The sequence below is a fragment of the Labeo rohita genome, chromosome 16 (assembly GCF_022985175.1).
Source record: "Labeo rohita strain BAU-BD-2019 chromosome 16, IGBB_LRoh.1.0, whole genome shotgun sequence".
Classification (NCBI taxonomy): Eukaryota; Metazoa; Chordata; class Actinopteri; order Cypriniformes; family Cyprinidae; genus Labeo; species Labeo rohita.
This window is the reverse complement of record NC_066884.1, coordinates 13,945,180-13,959,586: the sequence shown is the minus strand read 5'-3', so window position 1 is coordinate 13,959,586 and position 14,407 is coordinate 13,945,180. Positions and strand designations below refer to the sequence as shown.

Genomic DNA, 14,407 nt, shown 5'->3' with positions numbered 1-14,407 from the left:
GACTGTGTCAAAGACAGATGATGAGGAAGGAACAGACAGGAAAACAACTTAGGATAGAGGCAGGGAGTGTGATTGTCACTCCAGGCTCAGTGTATCACCTCGATTCTTTGGCCAAAGGGGAATCCCATGCAAGCCGTCATATGAACGGTACTGCCACAACATGAAGTCACACAACTATATGGCCCCATTCTATCCAAATCTGCCCTCCTCATCTGCATCTGATCCATCTTGATCGGTTCACACTGGAACATGCCAAACACTCAAACTGTCTGGAAGTGTGAGGAAGATGTGCACTGGAGTACTTAAGCATAAAACTACAGACGCCAGACACTGTGGGCAAAAGGAGGATGAAACTGACACAAAACAGTCAAAGATATCCACCTTTTTCTTTAAGACTGAGGGTGAGACTTCTGCTTCATTAGCCGCTAAAGGGAAATAACCAAAAGAATAATAATGTGCATTAAACTGTAAAACTGTTTGCACTACAAACCAGTGTGCTCATAATTAAGATAGTACATTAAAATATTATGGTAAGACACACCAATTTGCAATATCAAGCAGCAAAACCAGCTGTTATGTATGGCTAAAAATAGCTGGATGCTGATGAGACCAGAAACCAAACCCATAAAATTTACAAACAACTCTCACGTGAAGAAAAGGCGGATATAAAGCATGGCATGTGGCACACTAATTCAACATGTTTTCTTTGCATTTCTTGTTGTTAGTGTATCCGATTTAAAATTTGAAAGGATCTATACGCATTCATCATAGACTTTAAATGACAGAGTAGGAGTCTGACCTTGAGCACTTTGAGCAGATCACTCATAAACTTTAAACTATAGCTACACTTCATACCCGAGTCAACAGTCTACAGCAAATATTGCTTCTTATTGAAGGAAGCCTACAGTATCTGACAAAAGAAAGAATGACTCAAAGGCCAGTTGACATTGCTCATAAGTAAAATCCATTTATTTTCTCCATATTTAAAATGTTGTTCCATTTTATGCCTATAAAATACAATACGCTACATTGTAATTTATTTTGTAGACACGATGCATTAAATTGTTCAGCGCAAATAATTATTAAACTCACTGGATTTAACATTATTATTATTATTACGGCCTTGTTTATCAGAACTGGGGGAACCATGGGCGCCCTGGGATTACAATAATAATTTAATTTAAAACAAAAAGGATTACAGTGGATTAAAACAAGTCAAAACAGCTATCTAGTTATTTAATCGTACTACGATACTCCGTCGTGACAGTTCATTTCATTTTTATTAGCTACTGAATAAAAAAAATCAATAATATTACATTTATGATGATGATGATTATTATTCCGATCTCAGTTTAGTTCACAAGGTCTTTTTTAATTGACAGCACTCAATAGCCCCTCATTACGATAGCTACTGTCGTCATTTCCACAAGCTCATCCCACCTGAAACCGAGGCGCAATTAACGGCCAGTACTTGCCTTGAATTGTTTCTCCGCAGAAATGCACTGGACATTATGAAAAACCCAGAAATGTCAATCCTGTCCATTAATGAGGGGCTACAGACAGTCTGCAGTGATGGTCGCTGATTCATATCATTAGCATGCCTTTTGCTAGTTACGTTAATGCGCATCCAGAGCTATAGGCGTTGTTGATTTGAAGTTGGTGATATGCATTACGGCATGATAAAAATGAACTGCCTCACGATCATCAATATAATTAGGTGGCGTTTACGTGAGTGGCCATTTGACCTTTAAAAGACGGGAGCTATCCAGGGTCCTGCCAGGCCCAAATAGACATTTAAAGCTGCTGAGAAAGGATTTAGATGTGGTCCTTACAAATTATTAGAATCAACGGCAAATGCAATGATTTTTTAAAATACATATATACATTTATTTTCATTAGGCCTGTTTAAAAATATTCCCATTTATTTCAATCTAAAAGAAAAAAGCTAAAGCGTGCGAGAAGTGTAATGTCTCATTCAAAATGAATAAAAAGGGATTTTCTATATTAATAAATCTTTAGTCCTCATTTGCACGTCTCAAGATACGTTTTTTTAACTTATCAAGTAACAATTTTTCTCACAATTTACACATATTTAGCTTACCTGAAAAATATTGTGCCTGAACCTTTCGGTTCATCAAAAATATTATGCAGACACCCAAATGATTCAACGTGTTTTCAATTCATGACTGAACTGAAAGAATCCTGTCAGTGGAATAACTAATGATCCGTCTGTACATACCGTCACACGAAACTCCCTCAGCTTTTTTTCCCAGCGTCCACTTAAATGATCTAAGGATCAAAAGAGGGCAAAAGTTTGTGCTCTCTAAAACCTGAGAAATTCTGTCACTTTTTGCATATGGTTTTAGTGCCTTAATCCCAATTAGGCCCGGCTGACACACAGAGCCATTCATCGCAAACCTCCTCTGAATACATTTGCCTAAAAATGAACTTCACAAATAGAGCTGGCGGTAAAGGCGTTGGACAGCAGAGAGAATCGGATAGACTGAAGGTTCATTCTTACGCGCTCGAGTGAAAAAGGGTATGAATTTATAAGGTACACCGAAACATTTCAATTCAGACAAGTTTACACCCCATTATGCGAGGCCTTTCAGCAGGGACAAGAGAGTTAAAGTTGGGGAAATTCGGTTCAAAAGGCAGAGCTAACTTTGTTCAGGCTTTGAATACTGAAACGAAGCAGCCCCCTTCCTTTTGAGAGCATTTAGAAATGGGAGCACGCATGAACAGAGTCGAATCAGTAGCCACTTATCTCGCCACTTTCTAATGCGACTTTGAATATTAGTCTGGGTTAAAATCCCAATCATGTCATCTGGTGGGACTCCCATACAAGCATAATTACTATTCAATCGCGTCACTAATGTCCCACCCGCATCCCCTATCTGCGACGCAGCTGGTCCGGCCTTTGTGAGGCTTGCACTTTCCCGCAACAAGAGCAAGTGGGTTAAACGCATTAAAACAGGCATGTGAGATTAATATTTGTAGGCAAACATATTTTCGTATGTTTAAAATAAATGTATTTATTTATTGATAAATAATCATAATTTATTTCCGATCTTTAATTTTTGAAGAATAACACATTATGCCATGCGACTTGTTGAAACTGGTGCAGAACTCAAGTAAAAATAAGAAATTTGTATACAAAACGATTTTTTTTTTTTTTTTTTTTTTTTTGCAATGGGAATATATAAAAGGAAAACAACGAACGAGTCCATAAAGGGAATCTGTGTAGCTGAGCGTTTATGGTTGGCGTAAAAAATGTTTTCTAGGGAGCCCGGGCATTGTGCATCGTTGAGATAGAGTGGTGAACCCTTGGCACTCAAACCCAGTTTGGACGCATGAATGAAACCCCTGGTGGGACACTGCAGTTCTTCACACAGTCTCAGTTACCCTACATTCATGCTTCATTATTTGGCAACCTGTTAAATCAAATCCCACATTTAGCTCGAATTGTAACGCTGAGACCCTGAGAAAAAGCTTTCAGCCACCTGACCGACACTTTCTTCGAATCTCACAATCCGACGCGTAAAAAACGTTCTGGAATGCTCCGCTCGGGTCCACAATATTGTTCCGAAATAAAGCTGCTGCCGTGTAATTAATGTGCCATTTAAAAGACAGCGGACAATGCGAGCGTTCAAGCTATTTGATTTCATTTAATTTTCCATCCCATTTGCTCCGAACACTGCTTTAGCTTCCAAAAACCGTGCTCCAATGAGCGCTTTGGGATGACTTTCTCCCCTTTGCTTTTCCCGGTGAGGAGGACAGAAAAGAAAACGTCCCCGTTTCCGCCTTTGTGCACAATTTATTAGTTGGAAAACTTCGGCTTTAAAGACACAAGACGAGAATGAGAATGGGCCCGGCTGGTGTGAGAGCTGTAGAGGCCGGACCCGCTGTTGCAGAGCGGATGGGAACCAGTCACAAATGGCAACATTAATAAATAACCCACCACACAGCCGGCCTTTGCATGCGCCTATTCAAAAATTGTTCGCGTGTCGTTCACGCTCTTTGACTCATTAAGGAGCCCAAAGAGAAAGCTCCCAGAAAGGAGCAGTGGGGTACCTTTTCCTGAAGAAAGAAATCCCACCTCTGCTTCTCCAATTACAGCGGAGTGTCATCGTAGAGTCGCCAGGCCAGAGGTTAGCAGGACATGTTCATGGCTTGAATTTATCGCCCACCAATTCTTGTTTCTTTCCTCGGCCTCTGTCCGGTCATTGAGGACCACGATCAAAGAGGTCAAATGCAGTTTTAAAACCAGTGGTGATTGAAGTTACTTCAGTAGACGCCAAAGGATCGTGGGGGAAAGTAGTGGACTCCTGTTGCCACGTATCTGAATGATAAAAACATGTATTTAAAATAAAACATTAAATTCGAAATGTTCTAACTTTTAACTAACCGCTTGGTAACTTTAGCCATTCAACGGAGAAATGTGTAAAAGTTACATGGATCAAGTGTATTAATTCGTGCGGGAGAAATGAAGACTTTGCCTGAATGTTTAACATGCATGAATAAAAGCAATACAAGTAAGTATTATTGCCTTCCCTTGAGAATATTCAATGCAAGTGAAGACAGCGAAAGCTGCTGGGAGATGAAATACTGGCAAGCAGCAGCTCTTGTCTTGCACAAGATTTCGTGTTTTGTCCTGCATCCTTTGATAAAAATCTTTTTTCACCCTCACTTTCCATTAATTCTAGAGCCCTGCAGGGCGCTTCGTCAAAACTGAATGCGACCATCCTGATACGTGACCTGTTGTCAAAAAGTGTGAAATGATAAGGTGGTGGTTATTTTGAAAGCGGCTCTTATTTTTTTGGCTGGTTCTCCCGTTGAGTACCTGCCCGGTCCCAGCACGGCACACGCCGGGAGTCAATAGAAGTTAACAAGTCTCCCAAACATTCCTGCTCCTTTTGTTGAAACGGCAACAGACAATGCAGCCAGGGAGAGAATAAAGAGCTTTGAAGTACATAAAACCTAAAAGGATGCAGCCAAGTAGATTTAAAGTAGTCACTGATTTCCAAAAACTGGTTTGTATAGGAACAATAAAAGGGGGGAGAATTTATGGAGAAATTATACAGTGGATTTGTCACTTAAAATATCGGAACTGTCTGGCGGACAAAGCCACATGCTGAGGATTAATGGTCGCGCCAGACCTTTGATTCTGCACTCTCTTTTCTCTGCCCTTGACAAATTGGATTTTGGGGATGGGAAGGTCGCTGGGGCCTATTGTCTCTTGACCGTTTGGAGCGGTTCATTATGCGCGAGGGTGAGGGAAAGTCTCCATGTGACCATTTCGGAGGCTTCTACAGCTGCTAAAAGAGCGCAACTCTCTCATAGCGCGCTGCTCGCCCTTGCGCATTAATGTGCCGAGGGGTACCTGACTGCGCCATAAGAAAAGCCGGATCACACACGCCACCGCGTCACTTGGCGGGCGGATATTAGTCTGTCCTCATCTCAGACTCTCTGCTCATCTCAATCAGTGCCTGCTTGGTCTTCCTGGTTCTGATAGCGCAGCCCCACACAGAGCCAGCCATGCAAACCACTCGGACACCCACTATCAGTGTGTTCGCCGACTGCAGCATCCCAGCCGGGCTTCGGATAGGACCGGTCCCGGGCATCTTCAAACTCGGAAAGTATGTTTCGGACCGCAAGGAACTTGGAGTGAAAAAGAAGGTGAGTTAGTTTGATTAATTTTATTGACTAAACTGTTAAACATTTTAGCATTACTTTTGAAAGTTTTTTTTTATTTATATAAAATGTACTTTGAGATTTTTTTTTTTACATTGCAAACGGATTATGCATTCGTGACATTTTAAACAAGACGTCCAAAATATCGTACAGTATAGGCTAGATAATGAATTCAAAATATGCCTTTACATTTTGTATTTTTTCCTGCATTTTCTTTATAATCTATTGAATGACAAGTTCATACAAGTACACATAAAATTAAAACTATACAATAATAACAGTTAATAATAATAATAATAATAATAATAATAATCTTTTCATTTTAGATTAAAGCAATGTTATAATAATAATAATAATTAATAATAATTCATATATATATATATATATATATATATATATATATATATATATATATATATATATATATATATATATATATATATATATATAACATGCAGCTAAAAAAAAAAAGAGTTAAGAACATCTTACTTTCCTCGATGCTGACCTGTCACTCTTCATAAAGCATCCTTGTATTAATTGGTTTGTGCTGTCAGTTTGGAAATAATTGAGTTATATTAGCAGGACAACATGTCATTCTACGCCTTTTACTTAACCGCGTTAATAGGGTGACCTGAGTTTCTGCGCGAAATTTCATGCCCTCTCCCCCTTTAAATTTCAAAGGCTTGAGGGCTGTTTTTTTACCATGTACCATTTCATATTTTTTTTATAAAAAGATAACAGTAAACTAGACAATAACCTATTAGTAATTAAATTCTGTTTCTGTAATTAAATTAACTGAAAGCACTACTGCATATTAGTATAAATCGTAATTCTATTAAATACAGGCTAAGTTAAATCTATTTAAAACTATTATGTTTTAATTATTTTATTCTACTGGCATATTAATATGTGTAATATTCGTAAATCAAAGGGGCGTAAAAGGCGTCTCATATAAATGGCATTTACTTTCCTAAATAAGTTGTAAATAGGCTGGAGCTCTTTACGCTGTCTGCTTTTGTGATTGATGCGCGTAAATGCAACGCCGCGGGCCATGGGCGATCATCAGGTGCAATCTCTGTGTCAAATGTCACGCTTTAATCTTTAATTTGTTTGAACAGAATAGAAATGCTTTGACACTCTTCAAATTCGTTTCTCATATCAACTCAATTATGTGGCCCGTTCTTTGAAAATTATCGCCATTGTCTAATAGACCGAATAAAACCATATTAACGCTCTTTTGTTTGAAATACCTTGGGGTGATATAATTAACAATGTCTGAGAAAAAAAGAAAAGAAAAAAAAGACAACAAAAGCACTTCAAATATATATAAAATAGGCTACATTTAAGCTGCTTATTACATTTTAGCTGTAAGATAAGTAAGCAATATTAAAGCACATCATTCATGTTAAAATGTGTATTTATAGATTCGTTTAGTGAGGGGAGAATTTGTGGATGAGTCTGGCAGTGCAGTTCCGGATTGGATCGGTTTAATACGCGCGGCCAGGAACAGTCAAGAACAGAACCTGGAGGCAGTCTCGGATTTACCTGGAGGACAGGTGAGTTAAATAAAAATGAATTTGACCCTATTTAAATTACAGACAATTTCTAATAATTGCAATTCTTTCAAAAGATTTTCTACCGTGTGCTGAGAGAAATACAAGCTGGAGAAGAATTGAGCGTTTGGTATTCCAACGCACTAGCGCAATGGTTTGACATCCCTACGACTGCAACTCCAACACATGACGAAAAAGGTGAGACTTTCATCATAATTTCGTTTATTTAAAAATTTACGTTTTATACACTTCAGATTTTTATTGAATACAGTTCAGTTGTATGTAGTTACATTATGAAACATTTACATTATGAAATTGTTTTGAAATGAAAATGCGTATTTTTGTTTGTTTTTTAATTTTCCAACGTAATTCAGGCAATCATCAAATAAAGCGCAGCGGTATTCCTAAATATGTTATAAATTAATAGTAAATACGAGCAACAAGCGGATTTTAAGTAACGACGCCACCAGCATAATCAAGGCAAATCCTATTCAAATCCGATTTAATAGGCTTATCTGAGAATGTTGTCAGATTATCCGTGTTTAGTTAGTAAATCGAAAGGTCTGTAGTCTGGGGCAGTAACTCCTATTGATTGGTTGAGAATTATTGAGCTGAGTACACAAACTGCAGGCTACTGTATTCGCTATATTAATATGCGATTGATCATGCTCAGCACTGCGGCTGTATTATCTCGCTTAATTCGTTTTATTCACTAAAAAAGTCCTGGACGTCCTCTCCTGGGCTGATGCGCGGTGTAGTTTAGCAAGGGGAAGAGGTTAACAAATGTCACCTAGTCATTAATATTCATGTATTCAAAAGCAAATAAATTCAAAAAGGTGCTCTACGGTAAATTAGCTGGCTGCGTAAGGTATTGTTGGCTAGTGAATGCAAACTTTTATGTGGGATGTATATTGCCCTGATTTGCGACGCTGTACTGTGAGCGATGCTCTCAGGCCAATGCGCGGTGCGCTCCTTGACATACGCTTCCTATTCTCCAGCGTCAACAGATGGGCCAGCCTCATTGTCTTATGCGACTAGCGATTTCAAGCAACAGCTGCCGTCAATTCCACGGGAACGCACACAGAGAAAGTCGCTATTCAATGTATTGGTTTGTAAGCGCCAGATTGGGCCGGCGCTTGCTCTTTTGATGGTGACAATAAACAACGGGGTTTTGCAGATTACAAAATCATTACATCTATATCATTGACCCCAGACTGCCCAACTGGTGTCATGCCAACGTGACCAAGGCATGGTAATAAAAAGTCAAGACCGCAGGCTTTAACATAAATGTTATCAGATTCCGCAAAGAACAATTTCTGGGCTGCATATGTGCATTAAATCATCTTTACTAGAATTTTATTTTTGTTTAAAAAATAAAAGTAACGACCATTTAATTAATTTTTACATTTTGTTTCAGGCGAAGAGCGCTACATTTGCTGGTACTGCTGGAGAATATTCAAATATCCAAACACCCTGAAAGCCCACGTCCATTTCCACTGTGCGTTAAGCAACGGCAGAAGTTTGGTGAACAACGAGCAAGCTAGAGGCACAGACAACTTTAACAGATCTCCAAAATCAGGGGACATCCCAAACACATCCTCGTCTCCACGGAACGGCCACAGCACCTTCATGTCAGACGCGGTGAAGCGGGTCGTGTCCACTTCACCGTTCGCCAATAAACTGGGAATATCGAAAAAACCGAGCGCAGAGGAGCAGGACAGAGCCCTTGACATGAGCGTGACCTCCGCCAGAAACCCCGGACACATCCTGGGCCTAGGCGGGACATCTTCTGTACTCAACAGCATGGGTTTTCATCCAGGCGTGCGCTCTGCTTTCAAACCAATGGGACTTTCGAAGATCTCCCCGGCTGAGGTAGCGAGAGATGAGCCTAATGGAAAACCAAACAGCGTCGGTTTTAGCAAACTACTGGGGAACATCAAGTCACCTGTACCTAACGTTCATCCCTCAAAATGCGGGCATCCCATAGACAGCACACCTCCCGTGATTCCCTGCGCAAACAGCATCCGTGGCTTTCCTCTACTGCCACATTTTGAGGAGACATCAGCTTTCAAGCACGTTGACAGCCGCATGCATCCCGCCCTGTCCCCCTCGCGCTACTCCCAGCTACCGGCCGGGTTCCACTTCGAGAGGTTCTCCTTGCCACAATTTGATGGGGGGAAATCCTACAATGGGGACTGCAATATACCCCTCATGCCATTCACGGTTTACAATGGAGAGCTGCTTTATAGTTCCCCATACTATCCTCTCAAATTTCACTTCGGCAATCTACTCAAATACCCAGACTACTTTGGTGCACCAGCTCTGAATCCAGATCTAAACGCGATTACGAATATCGACAGGGAGATAGCGATGCACACGCAACAGCTGTCCGAAATCGCGGTAGAAAAGAACCGTTCACGGTTGGAGTCTATGCCCGCATCTAATCCAAACTCGGGCAAGCCAAAAAAGGGACATTTGTGTCTATACTGTGGCAAATTGTACTCTCGAAAATACGGGCTGAAGATTCACATGAGGACTCATACAGGCTACAAACCACTCAAATGTAAAGTGTGCTTTAGGCCCTTTGGTGATCCCAGCAATCTCAATAAACACATCCGACTGCACGCCGAGGGCAATACGCCCTACAGGTGCGAGTTCTGCGGGAAGGTGCTCGTACGCAGGCGGGATTTGGAGAGACACGTCAAATCGAGGCATCCCGGTCAAAGCATCAAAAAATCCGACGACAAAATGGAAGGAATCTTCGAGGACGCAGAGCAAAAAAGCGACAACGACAGCGATGTCGACGTTTGCTTCACAGATGATCAGAGCGACCAGGAATCGAGTAAACACAATGATTAATGGACCAATTCCTGGACGTGTTGAAAGAGACTTTGCTCTTAAGTAGCTAAATTATGCATGTACATAAATTAGTTCTGAATTGTTTATTTTATAAAATTATTGTGAGAAGAAAACCTCGCAGAAGCAAATGTTCCCCTAGTAAATTAAATACTTTTTGTGAAGGAGGCACTCATTAAATTAATGTCATAACATGCTTATTGGTATTGAGGACATCTCGGCACCCCCAATGTGGAGCTGCACTTTATGAAGACGGGTTTATGCCATCAAACATGAGTTTGCGATATACTTTCTTTTAAAAAAGTTGTCTGACCTGTCAAATCCGCACTTTTATATTACCAAAAGCATTTAACTCATTCTGTAAATTTTTTTTTTCAGAACAACGGGCACCTACCAATAAAAATAAAGTGTTTTAAAGAGATGTTGGTGTTTCCATTTAGTCGAAAAGCATTTGTAAAAATGTGAATATTATGACGTCCTTCATTGTTAAGTGACAGTAGGTTGTATCGTTATTATTATTAATTTATACTGTATGGCAATATGACCATATATATATATTTTTCAAACAAATCCGTTTTTAAATAAAAAGGAAAAATATTCTAAAAAAGGGGAGGTTGATCATTTATATATATTTCATATATTACTTTTTTATTGGAAGACATCTACAGCTGACCATTTGTCTGTGGCATTAAATAAGCTCCTGAAAATTACTTAGGGTATGGCAATTAATAATTGCTGACCTTTACGCCCTACTGTTACTTCGAAGATGTTTCATTACGGTTTAAAATTAAATAAAACGTGGAAGGTATATTTGTAAAACGGTCAAGGCTAGACTGCTACGCGTTTCTCTTAATGACCAGAAACATGACCGTCTGGCTTTAATATTTTTTTTTACTAATTTAGAAGACATAAAGATACGATGTGAAAATGTAATTTGCCTGGATTTACATACAGTACATTATTCGCTTTCTCAGAAATCAGATTAGATTATTATACATAATTATTGCTTTTCATCATCTCCGTTTCTTGCAGTGTAAAACTTGGTTATCTAACAGCGCTCTATTTCTTCCTGATATAACTTTTAGAAATTACTTTTAATTATATTCCGTACTGTAGTCATGTTGATACAGTCATGAAAATATCTTTGGTATGAATAAAACCTGTTAATTTATTAACATGATGTTATTAAGAGGTTATTAATAAGGATGTTATTAAGCACATTTTTAGGTTACCTTACAACTACAGCTTCATTACTATTTAAATTACTTATCTCTATATCTCCTTTCAAAGCACATTAAATATTAAAATATATGAAGAGTTCAGATGCAAAACCAGCTAAAAGCCATCTCGGTCAAAAATTAGATAATGATACTGAGTGAATGCTCCTGACACATAGTACATGTCCATCAAATACTTTTACTTTAAACTCGCTAAATTCCAGCCTCAGCCCAATCAGAAGTGCCAGTACTTACATAGAAACCTATATAAAGTGTCAGAAAGAAATGCTTATTTTAAAGAAATACCTCAGATGGATTTAGCTGGTTTTTCATCTGAACTCTTCATATACTGCTAATCAACAATTACATCTTGACTGAATAAAGTGAGATCTACTAAGTTATGAACAAATCCAAAGAGTCACACTTAAGTTATAGAAATTCACCCTTAAGGTTGGGGGATGTAGATTTGTGCACAGCTGAAAAAGCACTCAGCCTTTCTCCACACAGAATTCTTTGCTTTATTTCTTTCTCTGTCCTTCTCCACATCAGTGTGTCCTTGATATGGTGCATTCTTCTTCTCCTCTGCGGAAACGCCTTGGCATTCTTCATACACTGGCGCAAACGTGTGCCTTTCTCTTTCATAGCTTCGACTGTTACCAGTCATAGCCTCTGTGTCTTTAAGGAACTGACAACACAAGAACAGCCTGTAAGTTATGGCATCAGCACCTGACCATGATTGTTTGTGGAAAAAATTAAAGAGGATAGGCTTGTGTAATTATTACTTCTGGATAAATGAATATCTGTTTAACTACAGATTTATGAATTTATATAATTGTGTGTGTGGTTTTGTCCCCCTTAGGGAGTACTTTATTTCTTTACTTGTTCACTGTTCATTCACTGCTAATATGAAAGATCTTGGATCCGGGCCAGAGATAACCCGCTCATCCCCTCCCCTGGTGCCCCCCACCCCCACCAGCGCTCAAATCAATTAGTGCCGTTGATTAGTACAGACACCAGAAAGAGGGATTGATAAAGAGTCTGTTGGCTTTTCACACAGTCTGAGAGCTAGAGAAGTTTGGGAACGCTTTACCACATCTATTATACACTTATTAATACATGCAGGGATAAAAAAAAAAAAAATTCTGCAGAGAAACGACCAGTTCCGTAGATAGAAGTCACAAATAAATATATTTATTCAATGTGTTATATGTGTATTTTGTGTGTGTGCATATCCTCAAATTGGTCAATACAGAAACGCAGTAATAATACTTAAATTAGAAGGGTTGTATCGGTCTGTTTTTAGCTGATTTAGCTTACATCAACATTGTAAATATATATATATATATATATATATATATATTTGCTATTTTATTACAAGGTAAATCAACAACAATTACATTTTTAACAATATTTCAAGTGTAATTTATGAGATTTGTTGTATTTTGAATCTAATTATATTTTGTAAAAGGCAAAAAGTTGATCATACTGACTGAACCAAAAAATATAACATCTTAGTTGATAATTTAGTATACTTTATTTTTGACAAAACATCCCATTTTTCGGTAGTGACATTAATGCCTTGTTAGCGACCACATCACATTACAGAATTTTATCTTGCAAAAAAAAAACACTACTAAAACATACTAAAATACAAAAAAATTGTATGCAAAAATTGCATAACTGTACTAAAATGAGACTGTACTGAAACAACAATGACTGTACTGAAACAACAATGACTGTTTCGGTAGTGGCAATTTTATGGGACAACACCCCAAAAAACAACAATGTCACTACAGAAACTGTACCAAATGTTTCGGTAGTGACTGGCTTTGTATTGACAATTTTATATACTTTTAAACCTACCTCAAAGATGCTAATCAGCACATGGTTAGCTAGCACAGTTCTGAACAGTGGTACACAAATAAAAACTAAATGTTATGGAAAAACTCCCAAGAAAGTGTGCTCAATTGTAGAAAAAAAGGTGCTCGGTGACGTTCTTTAAAGTTACACAGATTTTTCTGAATTTTGAACACATTTACCTCAATGATGGGACCTATCTACTCACACCTTGTAGCTATGAGAGAGGGGGACACAGGAATATTTCCTGATCATAAATGTAGGTGTGTAGTTAAAATCAGTCTCAGCCAATGGACTAATTTTTTTAAAAATGTGTTCTTGGTTGTGGTACAGACGTTTGGACCAATGTAAAATGGCCCATATATATTAATAAAGTTACATTAGGTAAAAAAAAAAAGAAAAACGTTTTGTTTTTTTTATTTGTAAATATTAAAATATATAGGTACGTGAAAAAGTAACTCCGATATTTTATTGAAAATAAAGAAAGTAATACGTTACTATACTAGTTACTTGAAAAAAGTAATCTGATTACAGAACTTGCATTACTTGTAATGTGTTACCCCAACACCTGTTCACTTCACACGTTTTCTCTGATTGGATATCGATCTGGGCTGCGTTTCCCAAAAGCATGTTGACTTGCTGAAGAGATACAGCTACGCATCCGCTGTGATGCGTGTTGCCTTAGCACTGTCATATCTGGCTAAAACATGTCTCACACGTTTATTTTGGGAGGAGTAAATTTTACATATGTGGTTTTACAAACAGATAAGAGAAGAATAACAAAGTGCAGTAAACAGTAAAACTGTTTGGACTACAAACCATTGTGTTCATAATTAAGATAAAACATTAAAATAATGTGGCAAGACACACCAGTTTGCAATATCAAGTAGCAGAACAAGCTGTTGTGTACAGCTAAAAATAGCTGGACGTGGATGAGACCGGAAGCCAGACACACTAAATTTACAAATGGCTGCACCCAGTCAGAGAAAAATAAGGTGGATAGTGTCCCTCTTCTTTTGTTGTAAACAAAATGTAAAATTTTTTTGGGTGAACTAACCCTTTAAAATCACATGACAGTTTAATTTCACAAACAGTATTATTGTGAAAGTATAGCTTGTACAACAAAGTACTGGGTTCTGTTTTGAACTCTGCAATAGTAAATACACAAGACAACAAATGCATACAAATAGGAAACAAGATGTATTGCAGTCCTTGACAGCTGGGTCAAGG

General features: G+C 38.3%; 1 protein-coding gene across 1 annotated transcript; it reads left to right on the top strand.

The window, feature by feature from the left end:
• The first annotated feature begins 5,437 nt into the window (after window positions 1-5,437).
• On the top strand, window positions 5,438-10,485 carry prdm13 (PR domain containing 13). The gene is made up of 4 exons (XM_051131928.1): window positions 5,438-5,679; window positions 7,119-7,250; window positions 7,325-7,445; window positions 8,665-10,485. The coding sequence occupies exons 1-4, from the start codon at window positions 5,539-5,541 to the stop codon at window positions 10,104-10,106; spliced, it is 1,836 nt and encodes a 611-aa protein (XP_050987885.1). The 5' UTR covers window positions 5,438-5,538; the 3' UTR covers window positions 10,107-10,485.
• The last annotated feature ends 3,922 nt before the right edge of the window (window positions 10,486-14,407 follow it).